Source organism: Dipodomys ordii, unplaced genomic scaffold (genome assembly GCF_000151885.1).
Source record: "Dipodomys ordii isolate 6190 unplaced genomic scaffold, Dord_2.0 Scaffold40, whole genome shotgun sequence".
NCBI lineage: Eukaryota > Metazoa > Chordata > Mammalia > Rodentia > Heteromyidae > Dipodomys > Dipodomys ordii.
The window spans coordinates 177,539-200,059 of NW_012267256.1; the positions used below are offsets into that span (position 1 = coordinate 177,539).

Genomic DNA, 22,521 nt, shown 5'->3' on the forward strand with positions numbered 1-22,521 from the left:
CTTGAACTAATAGGCACAGGAAGGAACTTCCTGAACAGAGTCCCAGGGTCACAACAAGTTGGAGAGAGACTCGACAAATGGGACTACCTTAAAATGAGAACACAGCAGATTCCCATCAGCTCTGAATAGCAAATTAATACTTTGATAATCATCCATCATCATGGCCCTTTTACTCCTATGATAAACAACAGTGATAACAACAGGTATCTCTATAGTGCTAACCAGATGCTAGACACTATGTGTACATTCTCTCCCTTACAAATCCACACACTCCTTACAACAACCCTGTAGCACAAGTACCATATTGTTACCATTTTACAGATGAAGAAAACAGAACTGCTGAAGAAAGATTAAATAACTTGTCCAGTCTGGTGAGTGGTGGAGCTAGAATTTGTACTCAGCACTCTGGATCCGAGTCTAGGCTCTTTAGACACGCTGCCTGGGCAGGCAAAGAGTGAGTAGAAGTTCTGATGGTTGGAAGATGAGGATGAATGGAAGTATAGAGAACAGGAAATCAATACTTGCGAAAGCATGTCAGGTGTGAGGATGGGGTAGAGGACAGGTAGGTATGTCTGAGATTAAAAATGGGAGACGTGAAGTGAATCCAGGGAAGGCACAGGTGGAACGGGGGTGGGGGGGTCCTGTGGAGGCCAGACCATGTAGGACTATGCAGGTCAGGTCAGAAACTGAAAAAGAACAGGAAATCATGGGAGGAGGTATGCAGTGAGGGAGAGGGCGCAGCAGTCTGAATGCCACTTTGGCATACAAGGTGAAATGCAGGGAGCCACGTGACAGCCAGGTGACTGTGCTGTTGGGGGAAGTGTTCAAATCACACAGGGCAGAGGGAAGGATTGAACTTGGGAGAGGGAGTCTCAAAAGGAGCTCCATGGGTGATTCCTAGGCTTCTAGTTTGTAGAAACAACTAAGGAGGCTTGTAATGAAAGTAATTTGCTAAAGCCTGGAGATGTGGAATACAAGGAATATATGGGATCCGGGGAGGTGTCCAGAAGGATACTGAAGGAAGGGCTCAGAGATAAATTCTGGAGATACACCTGGCAGTTTAAGCCACAGGATACAGAAGATCCCACAAACAGGCTCTAGAAGAAGAGACACTGGAGGACATGACATTGTAAAAGACGAGCAAAGGAGATGCTGAGAGGCAGAAGGAAAACCAGCACAGTGATGTCAGAAGCCAGTGAGAGGATGGGTTTAAGAAAGCAATGAAGTCCAATGCTTCTGAGAACCAAGAACACTCAGGTTGAAACAACCATTACATCAGGAGACATGGTGACAGCTTCCAGACGGACGAGAGGGCAAGAGTGAAGTGAGGAATGAGGATGGGGTATGGGAATGAAGAAAGAGTGCACACAACTCAGAAAGAGGGAAGCATGAGAGAACGGAGGATCAAGAGAAGGGTCAGCAGATTTCTGAGTGCCAAGCACCAGTGGTTCACACCTGTCATCCTAGCTACTCAGGAGGCTGCGATCTGAGAACCACAGTTCAAAGCCAGCCTGGGTACACAAATCCTTCAGACTCTTATCTCCAATTAACCAGCAAAACAACCACAACTGGAGACATGGCTCTAGCAGATGGTGCCAGTCATGAGCAAAAAAGCCAAGTGAGAACTTGAGTCCCTGAGTTCAAGTCCCAGGGCCAGCATGAGAATGACCATGTTTAAAATGTTGATTCCAAGACCAGAGCTGGGAGAAAGGAGATGAATACAGAGGGGAAAAGCCGTAACTATGAAGCTTCTATGATGTAGAGAGAGAAAAGATCAAAAGCTTGAAGAGCTGTGAGAAGATAGTCTTTTACCAGGAGGGCAGGAAGCTACAGGGTGAGTGGCTATAGATAGGTTTGTACCTTGGACAGTGAGAAAACTGTGAAGTTCCCATCTGATGGCTCCCACCTTGTTTAAGACACAGAGCTGCACAGGGAGAATGAAAGAGGAGGTGTGGGGTGAGGGGGAAAGGGTAGTGTCAGAGTTCTGAGCAGACCAGAAGGTCTAAGCTGTAAAGGTGGTAAAAGTGAAACCCTGAAACAGATTGCTAGGTGGAACTGAGGGCTCATTTCAGAATACTGGGAGTCAAGACATGCAGAGGTGTCAAACGATTACAGTGCCTGCCTGTGGGTTCAGGCAGGGCGGACAACTGTGAGGAGCATCCAGCTGGGTTTGGCTAAGAGAGATCCCACACGAACTCCAAAGGACAAGTGGACTTAAGGTTCAAACCTGCTCAATACGGACCAGCCACCTAAGCTACAAGAAGAAAAGAGAGAAAAAAAGGGACTTGGGGAGAGTAACAGGGACAGAGGAAAAGAGAGAACAAGCTACTGACTGAAAAAGGTGGATAGAGAACAGAATATGCGAACTTAACCCATTAATTCCATCAAACCCCATTAGAAGGAGACACAAGTAGTTCACGCTCATGTTAACTCTTCAGAAGAATGAGATCCAGAGGACTGCAGTTTGAAGCTAGCCTGGCAAAGAGTTTGCCAGACTCCATCTCCAAAATAGCAAGCTGAGTAAGAGCTCAAGGCTCCAGTTCAAACCCTAGTACCTAAAAATCGACCAATCAATCAATCACTCATTAGCAATTGTGTAGACGTTAAGTCAAAGCCCAGCACAACAAGTACCAGGAAACAGGTGCCATCAAGAGGGGACGGGGCGGGGAGGGGGTGGGAAGGGGAGAGGGGCAGAAGAAGGGGGAAGAGTTGGGAATGCAGGCAAGAATTCATACCACAGAACTGAGACATACTAAGGCAAAGGGTGTGTGAAGATGTTGACGTGACACACACCGAGATGCAGTGTACACATAAACTGCTTTGTTAAATTGCAAAAGATTCAATATATAACCTAGAATTAAGGTATGTAAGGGAAGGGGTGGCATGGAGGGTTGGGTAGAATGCTGAAAGGGGTGACATTAAGAAGCATAAACTGCTCTGTACAGCTATCTAAAATAATAAAAACACTTTTAAAAAAGGGAGCAGAGAATGACTATGGCCCTAATGCAAGACACGATGCCATCTACTGTTGGCCAGAAACCATCGGAATGGCAAGTTAAAGGACTCATTAGATAGCTTGAACCAGATCGCTCATTATTAATACATTAAGGAAATGTGTGAAAAGATTACGAGCCAAGGAGACAAATACACAGAACACCCTACCTGGCTGGAGACTCCTCCTCCAGGGCGCCCAGGGTCTCCTCCTCCACCGGGGCCTCTTCCTTTGGGGCCGTTAACTCCACGCCACTGAAAAACAGCAAAAGCCTCTGCAGTCATATGAATGCGTTTACACCAATGCTTTTACAAACATAAGATTGCACAAATTTTAATGACCATGTCTTCCTTTTCTAAAAGAAGCAGTATTAGGGTTTGAACTTAAGAGCACTGCATTGAAGCAAGATTCTCCTACTTTGCTTCCTGCATAGCTGAGATTACAGATGTGTACAGCTGTGGCTTGTTGATATTTAGTCTTTTTCCCCAGAGAGCCTCAAACCACGGTTCTCCCAAGTCACCAGATTACACGTGGGAGTCACTGAGCTCAGCTTTAGTGTCCTATTTCTTAAGTGCCTCGATCCTGAGTTCAAGCACCATGATTAGCAGGAGAGACAGAGAGAGAGGGAAAGAGAGTGAGCATGCCATATATATATATAGAGAGAGAGACAGAGACAGAGAGAGAGGAGGGGGGAAGTGGGGGAGAGAGCGAGCATGCACGCCAGTCCTAGGACTTGAACTCAGGGCCTATGCATTGCTACTGAGCTGCTTTTGCTCAAGGCTAGCACTCTATCAATTGAGCCACAGCACCACTTCTGGCTTTTTCTGTGTATGTGGTACTAAGGAATCCAACACAGGGCTTCAAGCGTGCTAGGCAAGCGCTCTACCACTGAACCACCTTCCCGGCCTCAATCATAAATATTCTTAAACTACAAGTATTAAAAATAAGACTATGTTGGGTCTGGCACCAGTGTGTGGCCGCAGTCGAAGACCAAGAAAACGCTGGTGCAGTGTGCACACCTGCCACATGAGCTGCACAGACATGGGAGCTCTTACTTGGCGGACTGTGGTCAGGCTAGCCTGGGCAAAAATAATGAAAAAGGTCTGGGGGCATGACTCAATTGATGGAGACTCTGCGTGCCGAGGGCAAGGGCCCTGAGTTCAAACCTAGTACTCCCAAAGGAAGAAAAAGACTGTCCGAACAAACTCAGAAAATGGCAATAAGGTAGAGATAAATTTTACAAAAAGGATCACATATGATTATAAATAAGCTGGTAATAACTAATCCAGCAAACAAGACTTTGAATTAATTTATATCCTATTTTGTTAATATACCATCTACAGACTGGAAATGACAGCATTACGAAATTTTAAATTTTAATTCACATGACCTCTTTCTTTTCCTTTCTGTATTGCCACGAATACTATTTGAATATTACATTTTATGAAGCCCCAGAAAAAGAAATATTACTTTTAGTAAACAGTTAAAATCCAATTGCAGAAAAAGATGTGTGGCTCCAGTGACACAGTGCTCACTTAGTCTATCTAGCAAGCCAAGTTCAGTTCCCAGCACTGCTGGAAAAAAACTAGTCACATACGGAATCCAGCATTTTTTTCATCCTGGTTCAGAAAAAAAGTTTTCAATGCTGGCTTTTTAAGGTTTTAAAGTACATATAAATTAAACTGTTCTAAGCATGTAGAAACTGCAATCAGTTTTAAAAGGCCCTTACAATTAAAGGAGGTACTCTAAGGAAGGGACCCAAGGTGCTATAAAGTAATATTTATCAACATGAGTGCCAGGAAATGGCAACACGTTTTTAATATTTTTCCCCACTGTTGATGAAGATGGTGGTGTTTTTTGCTTTTTGGTCTTTGTTTCTTGTTTTTTGTCTTGTTTGTTCCTTTAACTGTCTTTGGGGGGTAAGAGGAGGCAAAGAAGTGGAAGAACAAAGGGTGAACAAATGTAGCAGTGATACTCAGTAGACACTATCAGGAAAATGAACTGTACAACTATACAATTTGTAGGTAGAGATGGGAGAGGGAAATGGAGAGATCAAAGGAAGGGTTGAAATTGCCCCCAAAGAAATATACTTATTACCTGCTTATGAAATGGTGACCCCTCTGTACATCTCTTTAATAATTAATAACAGGGGCTGGGAAGGTGGCTCAGTGGTAGAGCGCTTGCCTTGCATGCATGAGGCCCTGGGTTCGATTCCTCAGCACCACATAAGCAGAAAAAGTTGGAAGTGATGCTGTGGCTCAAGTGGTAGAGCGCTAGCCTTGAGCTGAAGAGCTGAAGGACAGCACCTAGACCAAGGGTTCAGGCCCCATGACTGACAAAACATACAAACAAACTTTTTTAAACCTTAGTTTCTTTTTGCCATGAAATTTGATTAACTTCTACTTTGGCTTTGCTTTTTCTCTTTTGTACAGCTTCTGAGTCTTGAGCTCAGGGTCTCTCTCTCTCTCTCTCTCTCTCTCTCTCTCCCCTCTGTCAGCTTTTTCTCTCAAGGCTGGCACTCTACCACTGGAGGTACACCTTCACTTCCAGCTTTTTTTTTTTTTTAACTGCTTAACTAGAGATTAGAATATCTATCTCAGGTTCATCTTCCTGAGCTGGTTTCAAGCTTTAATTCTCAGATCTCAACCTCCTGAGTAGCTAGGACTATAGCTGTAAGCAGCAAGTCTCTGGCATTTAAAAAAACATCATAGTTATACAAGGGGAGATTTTGTTGTGACATTTCCACACAATGTTATCCTTCTCCCTCTTCTCAAAACAATTTCAACAGGTTTCAGTTTTATTTTGACAAAAGTCTACTTTAACCATATTCACTTTCTCCTTATTTAGCCCAACCCCCTTACTAGTACTCTGCCCCAGCCCTCTCTCCCCCAACTTGCTATTGACCAACAGCTTTCATGTTTACTCACTCTCTTTTGCCCTTCCCCTTCTCCTCTAAGCAGTCCCGTAGACTCAAATTGTATACTTGCCTATATATATAAAGGTACAATCACGTCTATGAATATGTATGTTTTTTAGGCCTAGCTTCTATATAGGAGAAAAAACATTATTTTTTTAGCTTAGCTCATTATGATGTCCTCTAATTACATCCACTTTTCTGAAAACGACATGATTTCATTTTCCTTCATGGCTGTATAACATTCCATGGTACATCTATACCATTTCTTCTTTATCCATTCAAGAAGATTCCAGGTGTCTGATTCCATCATTTGGCTATTGTGCAGAGTGCTGTAATAAACATGAGTTATGCTGGCATCTTTCTGATATATTGATTTATTCTACTGACATATGCCTCATATTGGTATAGGGGAGTCTTTGGAAGGGTCTATGTTTTGGACTGATATCCATATGGTTACACTAGTTTACATTCCCACCAAAAGATATAAAGATTCCTTTTTAATTCATCTGCCAGCATTTCTTGGTGGCTGTCATTCCGACTGAAGTAGATGGACTCTTACTGCAGGTTTAATTTGCATGTTCTTTATTATAGCTAAGGCTGTTGAACATTTCCTCATGACTTCATTAGCCATCTCTTTCTTCTTCTGAAAACCATGTAATTAGATTATTTGTGGGGTTTTTGCTAATTTCAGTCCCTTGTATAGTATGGATATCAATCCTTTATTTGTTGACTAGCTGGCAAAGATTTTTCTTTCATTCCTTGGGCTGTCTTTTGATTCTGGTGATCGCTTCTTTTGCTGTGAAGAAACTTTAATTTGATACCGTCCCATTTGCCCATGTTTGTTCCCATCCTCTGGAGTCCTATTCAGAAAACACTTGCCTGTGACTTTAAGTTTCAGAAGTTATCTTATGTTTTTCTGTAGTAGATTTAAAACTCCAGTTCTTATTTTGAGCTCTTCGTTCCTCTTGGAGTTTTTTTTAAGCCCCATTTTCAGTATCCTAAAGTGGATGACCCGTTTTCCCAACACCATTTGTTGGAGAGTCTTTTCTCCGGTGTGTGTCTTTTGACTCCTTTGTCAAATACCAGTTGGCTACAGATCTGTGCTCTTATTAAAAACTTTTACTTTATGAACAAGATGTTTTTCTTTTCCTTTTTTTTGCTGGTCCGGGGGCCTGAACTCAGGGTCTAGCTACCCTGAAGAATTTTCCCCAAGGCTAGGACTCTACCACTTTAGCCACAGCTCTACTTCCTGCTTTTTAGCGGTTAAGATAAGAACCTTACATACTTTCCTAACCGGGCTGGCTTCTAACTGTGACCATCAGATCTCAACTTCCTAAGTAGCGAGGGTTACAGACATGCGCCATTGGTGCCTGGCTTTAAACAAGATCTTAAATCAAATGTACTTGATGTGTGGAAGGACAGACACCTGGTAGAGGCCCCTTCATAAATGCTCACATCCACACATCAGCCAGACCCCTGTGGGGCACTTGATTTTTAAGCACCAAGTAGTCCCAAAGTCTAGCAGAATGGCAACACTAAGTTATTTCAACGTTTTCTTTGTTCTCTTGCCATGAAACAAACCAAGATTAAAACACAAAAAGAGTTGTCAATGGCTTGTGCCTGCAATCCTAATTACTAAGGAGGCTGAGACTGAGGGCTGTGGTTCGAAGCCAGCCCAAAAAGGAAACTACATGAGACTCTTATCTCTAACTACCAAAAAAGCTGGAAGTGGAGCTGTGGCTTGCTTCAAACAGTAGAGCTCATTTAACGGAAATCTTTCATTAACTTAATCTTTCTGTGGTCATAGGTCTTAAATGAGCTTATTACATAATAAAGAAATTAATCTTAAAAAAAAGAAATTTCCTATTTGCATTGTTAGGACACCCCCCCCCCAAAAAAGAAAAACCAAAACAAAACAGTGGAGCTCTATCCTTAAGCACAAAAGCTCAGGGCACAAAGCCCATGCCCAGAGCCTAAGCCCCAGGACCAGCACGCACACACACGCGCACGCACACACGCGCACGCACACACACACACAGCAAAACCATACAGGCTTACAGACAGTTTGTGCTGTTTGCAATTTATGAATAAATAGAAAACTCAAGTTGTACTCCCAGCTTATTGTGCTTGTGATCAAATCTACAAAGCTAATTTCAAGATGAGAAATGACTTGTTTTGACAAATAATGTTCGGCTGAAAGCAAACTGACAATGTTGAGTTCATTACAAGAAACAGCCCTAGAGACTGTGTCTATACTTTGACTTGTTATCCTAGAGAAAAGCATGCCTATTTGTGTGACTATGCTCCAAAAATGCTGCTGAACATTTCAAGGCTTTTAGGACCCAGCTCAAATGTGGTCAGGCTTCACACTGAACCTAAACCTCTAACAGAGGATGGAGTTTCACCAAATGTTACCTGATAACATACAATTACCTGCTCTCAACAGTATAAACTCTAAGGCAGTATTACTGAAAACTTACGTGTGGTTGTCTATTATGCTCTTACCAAATACTATGTTTTTTAAATGATGTCGATGACACTCTGTGCCAGATCTGTGAAGGAAACTCAAAACTGCCAGAACTACTCAGTCAGGTGAGTCTGTCCTTCATTCCAGTCACTGCTGCCAGTGTCTTTGGCATGAGCAAGGGATGCACTGCACATCACTTCTCCTTCACTTCCTCACAGATCCAAAGTTCACATGACAGCACTGACTGCCCATCAGCTGATTAAAAAAAATACAAAAAACAAACAAAAAAACCCAGGAGGGGCTGAGGATTTAGCTCAGTGGAAGAGAACTTGCCTGGCAAGTACAAGGATTTAAGCTCAGACCTCAGCTCTGAAAACTACAGAAACAAACAACAACAAAAACAACCACAACTACAAAAAGGGAGTCTTACCTGATACTGGTGGCTTATCCCTGTAATCCTAGCTACTTAGGAGGCTGAGATTTGAGGATTGTGGTTCAAAGCCATGCTGGGCAGGAAAATCAGTGAGACTCTTATCTCCAAAAAGCCAGAAGTAAAGACATGACTCAAGTGGTAGAGTGCTAGCCTTAAGCACAAAAGCTGAGGGTCAGCACCCAGGCCCTGAGTTCAAGCTCCAGATCCTGCACACACTAAAACGTCTTACCCTAAGACTTATTTATCAACTATCACCACCTAACTTCCTGTCACAAACAAACCCAAAATGAGTGCCATGAGACACATCTTTCTAACACCATTCTTGGAAGCCCCACAAGTGGCACAGCCACCTCTACACACATACGTATAGTATGTGTATATGTATACATACATCTGTATGTATACATATGTATGTATACATATGTATGTATACATACATCTGTATATGTATACATACATATAACTGAAATAAAACAAAAGATCATTGAGACCATGGAATTCCAGATTGAGTAACCACTCAAGAAGTTTCTGTTCAGGTCCCACAGAAGAGAACGGTAGTAAACCTAATGTTACATTTGGCGTTATTATTTTATACATTTGTCTTTTAGAACAGATACTCAAGGAAAACAAGTTCTGCCCGACATAGTGGCACATGTCTGTAACCCTAGCATTCAGAAGGCGGCAGTAACAGGGTCACAAGTTAGAGGCCAGCCTGGGACACCCAGAGAACTCCAGGTCACCCTGCAACTGTCTGTCTCCAAAATAATACTAACAACAGATAAAAACAAGATTGCATAAAAAGCTTAGATTCTTTAAAAGAAGAAAAATTGAAGTACAGATGCATCAAGTTTCTAATTTATGGAAAGCTGGTCTTGCAGAGTTTTCTTGCTCTATACCATGCTTTACCCTACAGTATAGCCTACCACTGGCTCAGCAGATACCATGAAGGCCAACACCCCTGCAAAACCAAACACATACCTACTCTAACTAGCAGAATTGGCAAAGATCTAAAGTATCATGAAACCATAGAGAAATGTCTAACAGGAGCAAGGTACAGGAGAAACTTGTCTTGGAGCTGCAACCCACATCTACAAATGACTATAAAGTAAGATGCACTACCAAGAAGCTAAAAGAACTCTGAAAGGTCTCAGAAAAGTATATAATATATGGGAAATTAGAAAGCTTCTTGAGACATACATAAATGTGCTAGGCCATATACTTGTTAGGGCATCAGCAAGTATGTAGACATCTGTCACAAATCATTAGCTAATATAAAAAAGATCTTTAAAAGTAGCTTCAAATCTACATGCAACAGAGCAAACTTGTTTTAAAGTTATCACGGAGAAGCTGGGCACTGGTGGCTGAGGCCTTTAATCCTAGCTACTCAGGAGGCTGAGATCTGAGGATTGCGGTTCAAAGCCAGCCCCGGCAGAAAAGTCCGTGAGACTGTTATCTCCAATAAACCACCAGAAAACCGCAAGTGGTGCTGTGGCTCAAGCAGTAGAGTGCTCGCCTTGAGCTGAAGAGCTTAGGGATAGTGCCCAGGCCCAGAGTTCAAGCCTCACGACCAACAAAAAAAAAAGAAAAAAAAGGAAGTTACCACGTAGGTGCTTACACCAAAAAAAATTATCTCAGTAAATCAAAGTCCCAAATCAGTCTCCGCTTAGGGTTACATAATTATAAAGCATAATTCAGCGGTCACCATTCTCAATAAAAGTGAATAAAGGTACATATTTCCACTTCACTGTAGGCTCTGAGGACACACATTCACTCCTTACTTGGTGCCTTTACCTGTTCCCCAGGTATGCGCTCCATATCCACACATGCTGTCTTTAGTTCTAATAGCTCTAGAGAAATGAAGAGCGTTCCTTTGAGCTACAAGTGATGCTCTAGTCAATTTCTACATCAGAAAACGTTGTCCCAGGACCAGCCTCTCACAGAGTACTAGCATGCTGATATGAATTTGGCTCTATATTCATACATAATTCATGTATTACTGAAACGTATGTGGAAAACAACATCTGTAAAGTGACTTACATTTTATCACTCCCACCGTGTCTTTCACAATCTCGTTTGCCTCTCTGGTCAAATGCATCAAAAGCTCTGTTCCCGGGACCGCCTCTGCCTCTGCTTCTCATGCCCCCTCTGGGGCCTCCACGTCCTCTCAGTGGCCGGTCTCGATCAAACCTGTCCACTGGTCTAGGAAAAGGTGACAATGCAATATGATAAGAGAACCCAAGCCTCTGCCCGTGTTCTGCCTCATCCAGGCTCCTGGATGGTGTGGTAGACCACCAGGAAGGCTCTGGTGTGTAATCACCTGCCCACTTTCCCTTCTGCCCATCCTCCTGCTTTCTGAGACCTACTTTTTTCTACTAGACTATAATCTCCTAAGATGTAGTTCTAAAGGACTACATCTTTTAAATCATTTTAGCCCTTGTTTATTAACATGTTTTTAATTTGTAAAGGCTTTTCAAAACATTTGCCACAACAGCAAATTACTTTATTTAAAGAGATTCTGGCCAGGTGCCAGTGGCTCATGCTTGTGATCCTAGCTACTCAGGAGGCTGAGATCTAAGGGTCACAGTTCAAAGCCAGCCCAGGCAGGAAAGTCTATGAGACTCTTATCTCCAATGAGCCACCAGAAAACTGGAAGTAGAGCTGTGACTGACTCAAAATGGTAGAGCACTAGCCTTGAGCAAAGAAGCTCTCAGGGAGTGCCCAAACTCTGAGTTCAAGACCCATGACTGACCAAAACAAAAAGGGATCCTGAAATCAAGAAATCTGGAGCATTAATAGCTTCAATACTTGCACCATGGCTAAGAAAAGCCATTCTTACCATAAAAAGACCCCATTTACAATTTTCTTTCCTTGAGAAGAAATGCCAAAGTACTGATGATTAATTTTATGTGTTTTTCATATAAAATACTGTGCTAAACAAATTCTCTAAGTTGGCTTTTCTACCTTCTAACAAAACCCAAACCAATTTTAAAACAGGAATCCTTTTTTCTGATTTAAATTTCTATCCTTTCCTAATTTTATTAGCATTTAATGTAATTTTGAGAATTTGTTGTTGTTGTTGTTGTTGGTTGTGGAGCTTGAACTCTGGGTCTGGGCATTGTCCCTGCGCTCTTCAGCTCAAAGCTCAAGGCAAGCGCTGCTTGAGCCACAGAGCTACTTCTGGTTTTCTAGTGGTTTATTGGAGATAAGAGTCTCACAGACTTTCCTGCCCAGGCTGGCTTTGAACCGAGATCCTCAGATCTCAGCCTCCTGAGTAGCTAGGATTACAGGCGTGAGCCACCAGCGCCCAGCTAGAGAAATTATTTTTAACCTAACAAAATTCCTTACATAAACTGCACTAAACACAGAACTACAGAAAGAAACCCTGGGTTCAACTCCTCAGTACCACATACACAGAAAAAGCTGGAAGTGGCACTGTGGCTCAAGTGGTAGAGTGCTAACCTTCAGAACCAAGAGGCTCAGGGACACTGCCCAGATCCTGAGTTCAAGCTCCAGAACCAGCAAAAAAAAAAAAAAAAGAAATATGGAAAGAATCATACCACATTATGAATTGTTAGAATATAGTCCAAAGGGTAATAATTTTTAAAATAATTTTTATTAAGATTAAGTGATTACATAAAATTCACAAATTTCACAGTATTGTGGGATAGTGATACTTAAAGTCACAAACACATTTTAACAGTCACAAGGCAAATTGTCATTACCATGGTCTATAAAGTTTGTGAATTCTATAAGCTTTGACAATACAACTATTTCTTCTACATTTGGTGATATGTACATTTCTTTCCTTTTGCTTAGTGTATATAAGCTGTTCCCTCTTTCCCTCTCCTTCCCTCCCTCCCATCGCTGCCCTTGAGTTGCTTAGTTTGTTTTCATCAATGTCAGGTGCAGCTGATGGGCCCCTCTGTTGTATATTTTCCTGTTTCCCTCTGATTCTGTGTCCTCCTCCTAACTTCCCTCAGATGTGCGTATAGATGTATATGTGTATACACACATACGTACACACACATACATACATACCATATATAAGGTCAAGAACATGGAGTCATTTAGAAATGATATGAAAAATTAAGTAGATGTTCTTTGTTTCTTGAGCCCTGTTTACTTTGTCACATCTCCTTGCATTATGGATTTAACATCCACATACTGGAGCCATGTGCCATTTGTCTCTGATCTTGGCTTACCTCGCTCAAAATGATTTGTTCTAGTTCTATCCATTTCCCTGTGAATGCCATTATTTTGTCCTTTCTAATGGCTGCATAATATTCCATTGTGTATAGATACAATTTTTGGATCCATTCATCTGTGGTGGGACATCTGGGTTGTTCCCATACCTTGGCTATTGTGAACAGTGCTGCAATAAACATGGAGGTGCATATGTCATTGTATACTGGTTCCTGTTGTTCAGGATAGATGCCTAGGAGTGGTGTGGCTGGGTCATAAGGGAGGTCAATATCTAGCTTTCTGAGGACCCTCCAGACTGCTTTCCAAAGAGGTTGTATAAGTGTACATTCCCACCAGCAGTGTAATAGGGTTCCTCTTTATCCGTATCCCCTCCAGCATTTGTCGTTGGCTGACTTGGAAGATGTGGGACATTCTGACTGGGGTAAGGTGGTATTTCAGGGTTGTCTTTATTTGCATTTCCTTCACAACCAGGGATGGTGAACATTTCCTCATGTGTTTCTTTGTCATTTTTATCTCTTCTTCTGAGAAGTCTCTCTTTAGTTCCCTTGCCCATTTAGTAATTGGTTTGTTAGGTTTTGGAGGGATTAGTTTCTTGAGTTCCCTGTATATACTGGATATTAACCCCTTGTCTGATATATTTTTTCCCAATTAGTTGGTTGTCTTTCTAGCTTGGTTGCTATAGCTTTAGCTGTGCAGAAACTTTTTATTTTAAGGCAGTCCCATTTGTTCTGTCTCTGTCCAATTTGTTGTGACCCTGGAACTCTGTTCAGGAAGTTCCTGCCTGTTCCTATATAGTTCAAGTGTCTCTCCTACTCTGTCCTGCAGTAGTTTCAGAGATTAAGGTTTGATCTTCAGGTCTTTAATCCATCTTGAATTGATGTTAGTGCATGATGACAGGCTGGGGTCCACTTTTAGTTTTCTGCATGTGGCCACCCAGTTTTCCCAGCACCAGTAGTTGAAGAAGCTATGATTCTTCCACTGTATGTCTTTGACTCCTTTGTCAAATATCAGCTAACTCTATGTATGCAGCTTTATTTCTGGATCTTCTAATCTGTTCCATTGGTCTTTGGGTCTGTTTTTGTGCCAACACTGAGCTGTCTTTGTTATTATGGCTTGAAATCTGGTATCCTGATGCCCCCTGCATCGTTTCTTTTGCCTATAATTGCTTTGGCTTTTCTAGGTCTTTTGTAAAACACAAATCTTAAAAAAAAAAGTCTACCCAAAATTCGAACAGTAAACACATACATGGAAAGTAACATCAATGAAAATCAGTCCTATATTTATAGAAATCTAGATCAAATAACAACAAAATACCAAAGTCTTCTCAAATATATTAATGATAGAAACCAAGCCTAAAAACATCCGTGTTCTGATATACTATAATCCTTGAAAACAGTCTCTATATACCTTTTCCTATTTCCTTTGTTTTGTTTAGTTTAGTTTTGTTTTTTTGAAACGTGGTCTTCCTGTCTAACCCAGGCAATGAACTTGAAATTATCCTCCTTCAGATTCATAATTACTAGGACATCAGGTGTGAACCACCACACCAGGTCTTCTGAATTTTAAAACTTGATGAAAATTAAGTAATCTTGTACTCAAGAAGTTTAATAGTTGACAAACTCAAACACAGAAGGCAGAGAAATATCATATGGATCAAGAATCCTGAGCTGGGCACCAGTGGCTCAGGCCTGTAATCCTAGCTACTCAGGAGGCTGAGATTTGAGAATTATGGTTCAAAGCCAGCATGGGCAGGAAAGTCTGTGAGACCCTTATCTTCAATTAACCACCAGAAAACCAGAGGTGGTGCTGTTGCTCAATGTAGTAGAGCACTAGCCTTGAGCTTTTAGCTCAAGGACAGCTGTGCCCAAGGCCCAAGACCAGGAGAAAAAAAAAAAAAAAGTAAGACTTCCCTACATATTTCTCACATGACCCATTGAGAGGACACCACTTCCAGTGCTCCTACAAAAAGTATATGGCAGTGTTCCTCCAGAAAAAAAATCAGACAAACACAAACATGGTGTGTGCTACAAAAATAACTTGGTCTACACTCTATTCTAGATTAAAGAAGGTAGAGCAAATTAGATAATTTAAAGAATTAGATAACAGTGCTGTATCAATATTAATGAGTTTAATAATTGTGTCATGGTTTTTGGCAAATACATAAAGCATTTAGGGATGAAGGAACACTCACACATCTTATTTTCAAATGACAAAGAAAAAGTATGTGTTTAGAAAGGGAGAGAATGATAAAGCAAATATGTTAAGAAGTTGATATTTAGGGAATACAAGATGAAGGGTATAAGAGAACATTTTATATAATTCTTGCAATGTTTTTAGAAATCAAATTATTTTAAAAGAAAAAAGAAAAAGTCACTCCATTGTCTCATATCCCTGTGCCCCTACATTACATATGTATTTCACTTCACAGATTTTCATGTCACAAAAATCTATCTTTTTCAAGGCTACCATACTTATTATTTTAAAAAAAGAAAAGGTAGCTGGGTGGGGTTGGGAGATGGGGAAATGATGAAGGGGGGACAGTGATCAGGATGCATTGAATTCAAAAGCTGACGTACGTGTTCAATTATACTTTTTAAAGTTCCGTACTTTTTAAAAATGATGGCAACATGGGTTTCTGCCTTTGAACAAAAATTTCATTTTTTCCATAAAGTAAAAGTCTGAATAGAGAAAAATACATAAGCCTTTCAAAAATTTAGTTCTGATCCAAGAGGCTTTTTATATATGAGTGGCCATTATGGAGAAAATTTGAAATAATCCCCCCAAAATAAAATAAAGTAAGCTTTTCCAGAACTTTCTCCAACTTGTGGCAGATCCACCAGGTTGTGGATTGCTGTTTTATGTGTCCCTTCTAGTTGGTGACCACATGCACACCCCTTCAGATGAGCTGCTCTCTGCTACAGGTGCTTTATTTACTTATTTCTAATCCACTCTAACAGGAGTGAGGCACACTTGACCCATGGGCCATATAAGACCTGAAAAATCATTTGGTACATGACAGGCTATAAATATCCAAATGGCCCTTGGCAGAAAAAGGTTCCTCACTCCAGCCTTACAAAGCCATGTTCTTTGGCTAAGACATTGTTTAGGACAAGGTCCTAAATGAATTTGGTAGTCAGGAAGTCAAAACACTTTGAGAACCTTGACTCGCTGGACAGAGAACTATCTTGCTACCAGGAGGCGTAAGATAACGAATAGCTACCTTGGTAGAAGGCTCTGCTCTGACGCAGGAGAGATGGCAGACTGCACCAGCCCTAGGCCACACTTCACACCAGACAACTTTCCAGAGATTGGTACCATCCATCACAGTAGACTTTTCTTCACATGACTCATGAAAGCCACTTAGCTGATCATAGAATTAAGAATCTGTTTTAATCTGTTTAAGAGTCTGAATTCATAATGCTAAATCAAAACCCTAATTATATCCCTTCTAAAATTAGCTCCTTAGTCTAAAACTCAGAGTAAATTTTTAAAGAATCCCATACACTCATCTGTTTTGGTTTGGTTTGGTTTTCCTGTACTGGGGCTTGAGTTAAGGGTTGTATGCTTGCTACAAAGGCACTCTACTTGAACCGCGCCTCCAGCCCCTTTGATTATTTACTTGTTTATTTTTCTGGTGTCAGTGCTTCCGCTCAGGACCTTGAGCATTTACTTACCTTGTTTTGCTCACAGCTGCTGTTCTATTAGGGCACACCTTTAGTCTGGCTAATTGGAGAAAAAATATTATGGATTTTCCTGCCTGGGCTGATTTCAAACTGTGATCCTCAGATCTCAGCCTTCAGGGTAGCTAGTATTACAGATATGAGCCACTAGCGTCCAGCTATTTTGTTACTTTTATATTCTTGCTTTTGCTTAGGGCAGCCTGGACCCCATATTTATGCTTCCCACATAGCTGACAGGCATGTACCACCACACCCAGCTTTTTATTAGCTAAAGTGGTGTCTTGCAAAACAGCTATGTTACCTAGTGTGAAACACTGCACTGAGTTCTTTTCATAGTTACAAAAAAATTTTTTTCCTTTGCAGTGGTACTAAACATTGATCCTAGGGCATTGTACATTCTAAAGTGCTCTACCAATGTTCTACTGATAAAGTACCTTCCAAGCTGACAGTTAGTTTATTATTTATTTATTTTTGTTGGTCATGGGGCTTAAACTCTGGGCCTGGGCGCTGTCCCTCAGCTCTTCAGCTTAAGGCTAGTGCTCTACCACTTAAGCCATAGAATTACTTCCTGTTTTCTGGTAGTTAATTGGAGATAAGAGTCTCAAGGGCTTTCCTGCGCTGGCTTTGAGCCGTGATCCTCAGATCTCAGCCTCCAGAGTAGCTAGGATTACAGGTGTGAGCCACCTGTGCCCAGCTCCACAATTTAGTTTTAATTATACAACTGGTCCTGAATCTTAATATAAGGCCATCTCTGAAATACATGAAGATCTTTCAGGTGTCATCTAAGATAACAATGACTTGTTGCATACACTAGCAAAATATTCCTGAGACCTATAATATGGAAAGGTCACAAAGGCTTATGGCTGTTCTGGACAGTCGTCTGGTCCCCAAGCCTCCCATTGAGGACTGTGGTACATACTTTTCATCTGAAAACTTCTCAGCTGTAAAGTCCGCCTGCCTCTCGGTCTCATAGGGTCGGTATTCCCTGTAGGCTCTCCGCTCTGCTCTATCAAGTATCACCTCTGTTCCCCGGCTGTCATTCCATCCTTGTTGCTCCCCTCTTCTAGGAGTCCGCTTCTGGCCTGCCAGCAGAAAACCAAAGCAGAGGGATAAAACACAACGTCCATGACAGCACTAGGTACAATGCTATAGCTTCCTTAAGATTTCATTTTTCTCCAGAACAGCTGGAAAACCACTGGAAAAGCTTGGGAATTTCAGGGGGGAAAAGTTGCTGATGCTATTTCCTAGACTTTATTCATTTTTAATAAAACCTTATTACTATTATGACTTCACTTATGTCTTAGTATAAGATAAACCATATAATTATAGGTATCTTTTTCTTTCTTTTTGTTGTTGCTGCTGTGCTTTGAAATAAGGTCATTACATATGTTTGAGACTAGCCTGGAACTCACAATCCTTCTTTATCAAGACTCCTGTTAAGATTATAGGCATGGGGAGCTGGGAAGGTGGCTCAGTGGTAGAGCGCTTGCCTTGCATGCATGAGGCCCTGGGTTCGATTCCTCAGCACCACATAAGCAAAAAGAAAAAAGCCGGAAGTGGTGCTGTGGCTCAAGTGGTAGAGTGCTAGCCTTGAGCTGAAGAGCTGAGGGACAGGGCACAGGCCCAGAGTTCAGGCCCATGACCGGACCCCCCCCCCAAAAAAAAGATTATAGGCATGTAGCACACCTGGTTAATTATATGTGACCTCTATTAACACATTTTAATAAATTAACTACATTTCACATTTCAAAAGCAGCTTTATGAAACCCTGGTTCTAAACCTCATCCAGAAAAGTAGATACATACCAGTACATTAGATTGTACTTTAAAGTACATATTTCCTGCTCTTTGGTGGGATTTATCTATTTGCCATATGTCTCTAGTGTGGGCCTCAACTCAGTTTCCAACTCACTCAAGAAGGCATCTTTTTTGTCCATTTGAGAATCCAGCATCCAGGGGAAGCAAGGACAAAGTGCTAGCCCTCTCTAGTCTTTTCTCTTCTGATGCATTAGAATGTTCAATCAAATCCTATATTTGAAGCCATCTAATAAGTTAGTAAATAAGTTATGAACTTTGTCATTTCTTAAACTGTCTTCCAAAATTGTCTCCCCCCCCCACATTTAAAAGTTCTCCTCAAATATTACTTATAACTTTGATTTTCCTTAGGAGTAATTACTCCACGTTGACAGTACAGATAGAAAATCTTAAAATTTATTCAAATAATGGGTGTACATCTCACTGAATTCCTCTCATGTATCCACATTAAAAATACAGGCATAGGGTTGGGAATGTGGCTTAGGGGTTGCCTAGCATACATGATGCCCTGCACCACATACACAGAAAAAGCCAGAAGTGCCGCTGTGGCTCAAGTGGTAGAGTGCTAGCCATGAGCAAAAGCAACTCAGGGACAGTGCCCAGACCCTAAGTTCAAGCCCCAGGACTGGCAAAAACATTAAAAAATAAAAAAAACAGGCATTTTTTCATTTTTCTCATTAATATTTCCTAACTAAACTTTATAGTCTAACATAAATAAGTACTATCAAGTCTTAAAATAAAAATCCTGTTTGTACATCACAAACATAAAATTATGTAATTACCTCTAATATAAAATGTTTTTGAGTGTCAAATATTGCACAAGAGATTCAAGTTCACTCTGATATGGCTTTAATATTCTATAATATCTATAAATATTTAAGTCTAATTTATGTCACTTAATGATATTTTCATAGAGGATTATACTTCTACTGCAGAAACAAAACAATATTAGAAGAGGTATTTGAAATCAGGGGGAAAATGTCACTAAGTACGTTAACAAGTTGAGCCTGGCACTGGTGGCTTACACCTGTAATCTGAGCTACTCAGAAGGTAGAGATCTGAGGATCGTGGTTCAAAGCCAGCCTGGGTGGGAAATCCATGAGGCTCTTATCTCCAATTGACCACCAGAAAAACTGAAATTAGCACTGTGGCTCAAAGTAGTAGAGTGCTTGGCTTGAGCATAAGATCTCAGGGACAAAATCCAAGCCCTGAGTTCAAGCCCCACAACAACAACAACAAAAATTAACAAATTGAAGCTGGGCACTGGTGGCTCATACCTCTAGTCCTAGCTACTTATAAGAATGGGATCTGAGGATCACAGTTTGAAGCCAACCTGGCATAAAAGTTATGTTAGCTCCAAGAAAGCCAGAAGTGGAGCTGTGGCTTCAAGTGGTAGAGCACTAACCATAAACAAAAGAAAAAGCTAAGGGACAGAGCCAGGCCTTGAGTTCAAGCTCTGGAACTAGCACCTACATCAATAAAGTTAACAAACTGAAAAATTAAAAGACTTGCTTCAGATTTTCTATTTGCAACCCATAAGCGTTTGAGTTTTACCATTACAGTATCTCCATTCAACTACAGAATTACTGCAGTGCTTATGCTACCCCATTTTTAACTATATCAATTAAACTTGCTTTATAGTAAAGTCACTTCCATCATTTCTGTATATAAGTTGAAAAGTGCTAAATAGAATTGGCTACTTATTAGGATAATTACAAATATCCTGCAAACATTACATTCTCCCTCTAAATCTCCAAAGACCAAAACTATTAGTGACAGACATCCAGAAATCAGTTGTAAGAGGTCAAGGTTGCAATTGAACCCAGCTTGCTTTTCCATGCTGGATCAGCAGCTTGGAGTAGGTAATGCAAACCTTGCATTTCACCAGCCCTTTCCAACAAAAGGCTGGCATAAGCATTTTGATCACTGAGCTAAACACAAGTCTAGAGAAGAAAAAGAATACAGTAAAATTTCCAGCAAGAGATCCCTTAAAATAGTGGCATTTTGGCTCAGTTTCCTAGGCTCTGAAAGCTGAGGAAAGCAAGCTGAAACAGTCTCTGATGGTTCGAGAATATACTGAGCAAAGGGCCTCTCGGAGGTTTCTGTACAGATTTGGACAGTCTAGTACATTAAAACCTCCATCTCCACGGGGCAAGCTTCTGATTTCCACATTCTGGAGGATTAATCTTTCTGGTGTATGTCAGAAAGCATATTCCCAAATGCTTGACATTTCTCTATGCTAAGCATTCACTCAATCTTCAGACTAAATTTAAAATGAGTATGGAAAAACACAGACCTTCATAACAGGGCTAACAGGAATTTGTGTAGATCTCTAACACTCATTACACATAAATTTAGTACAGTAACAGAAATTCAGTACATAAATGGAAATTGAGGTGCTCGTTGCTATTAAGCACTTGAAAAAGAACTACAATGATATTCTAACTATAAAATTAACTCAAGATTTTTAATTATAGATCTCAAAAGCCAGATTGCCTAGACTTTAAATGGACAGAAAAATTGGTAAGAGCACTAGATTACAATGTCAAGCAGGAAGTAGGCTGCGTCCCAGTTTTATATCTCTTAAGTTTTGAAAAAAAGAAACAGGGCTGGGAAGGTGGCGCAGTGGTAGAGCGCTTGCCTTGCACGCATAAGGCCCTGAGTTCAATTCCTCAGCACCACATAAGCAAAAAGAAAAAAGCCAGAAGTGGCTCTGTGGCTCAAGTGGCAGAGTGCTAGCCTTGAGCTGAAGAGCTGAGGGACAGCACCCAGACCCAGAGTTCAGGCCCCATGACCAGACCCAAAAAAGAAAAAATAAAAAGCAGCAGCACTGCAGCACTGTGCATTGATGAAATTAAATTTGTGCATATAAATTCACAGTGCTGACAGCAGGAAAAATAAAGGGTCTTCGTTCAATGTCATACATGCTTAACATTTCCATCGCAGGGTAGGACTGTAGTTCACTGGTAAAGTCCTCTGGCCTGGCTTGCTTGAGGCCCCAAGTTTGATCCTCAATACTATAAGAAAAAAATGACAAAAATATATTTTTAAACTGAAAAGGGTGAAATTCAGCCAGCTTACTAGCAGTACTAGCTGCAGTGTCACACTCTTCTAAAGGACACAACATTTTCATTTGTCTAAAAAAATGAAGCTAGGCATGAAGTCATGATGGCACACACTTCTAAGCTATGTAGGAAGCATAGGGAGACGGCCACCAGTTCAAACTATTACGGCCAAAAATACATAGAGAAGTAAATAAATGGAGAAGCCTTGCCTCGTTTAATTCTGTATTTATCCAATGTGAGGAAAATGTAAGGTAAAAAGTTCTTTATTTCATTTGTTTAAGTAGGGTCATACACTTGCTGACATACTGAATAGCATTTGGTTTTCAGCATCTTTATTTTACTGACTTCTGATTCTCAAGCAACGAGCTGACTTCACACAGATAAAGGTAGAGTCACGAGTTGCACCAGTCAAGGCACCAGTACTAGAGGATTTTATGACAGGGCTGGAACACACACTTTGTGTGTGTGTCTACGTGTGCGCACGTGTGCGTGCTCAGGACTGGGCACGGTCCTTCTAGACTTCTGGCTCAGGGTTGGCACTCCACCACGTGGTTAACTGGAGGTAAGAGTCTCCTGGACATACCTGCCAGGCTGGCTCCAAATCACCACCTCTGCTCAGCCTCCTAAGGAGCTACGAGCACAGGTGTGAGCCTCGGCTGCCCCGCAGCGGTGCACACCTTTAGATCATCCAGGAACAGGCCAACAAGCTCTGCGAATGATGACAACCACACACCTAACCTCAAAACTCAGAACACGGACAACAGCACACCAAACCTCAGTACCCAGAACAGTACCAACCACACACCTAACTTCAGTACTCAGAACGGTGACAACAGCACCCCTCCCCTCAGTACTCAGAACGGTGACAACAGCACCCCTCCCCTCAGTACTCAGAACGGTGACAACAGCACCCCTCCCCTCAGTACCCAGAACGGTGACAACAGCACCCC

The 22,521-nt window shown here is 41.3% G+C and overlaps 1 protein-coding gene across 1 annotated transcript in view; it reads right to left on the reverse strand.

Moving 5' to 3' along the window:
* The window catches only part of Habp4 (hyaluronan binding protein 4), a 33,608-nt gene extending 14,965 nt beyond the window's left edge, over positions 1 to 18,643 (reverse strand). The window contains exons 1-4 of the mRNA XM_013018456.1: positions 18,604 to 18,643; positions 17,612 to 17,774; positions 10,847 to 11,008; positions 3,163 to 3,246 (exon numbers count right to left, since the gene is read on the reverse strand). Of these exons, the coding sequence (XP_012873910.1) occupies positions 3,163 to 3,246; positions 10,847 to 11,008; positions 17,612 to 17,774; positions 18,604 to 18,643 (449 nt within the window). The remainder of the gene's footprint in view (positions 1 to 3,162; positions 3,247 to 10,846; positions 11,009 to 17,611; positions 17,775 to 18,603) is intronic.
* Positions 18,644 to 22,521: the final 3,878 nt, after the last annotated feature.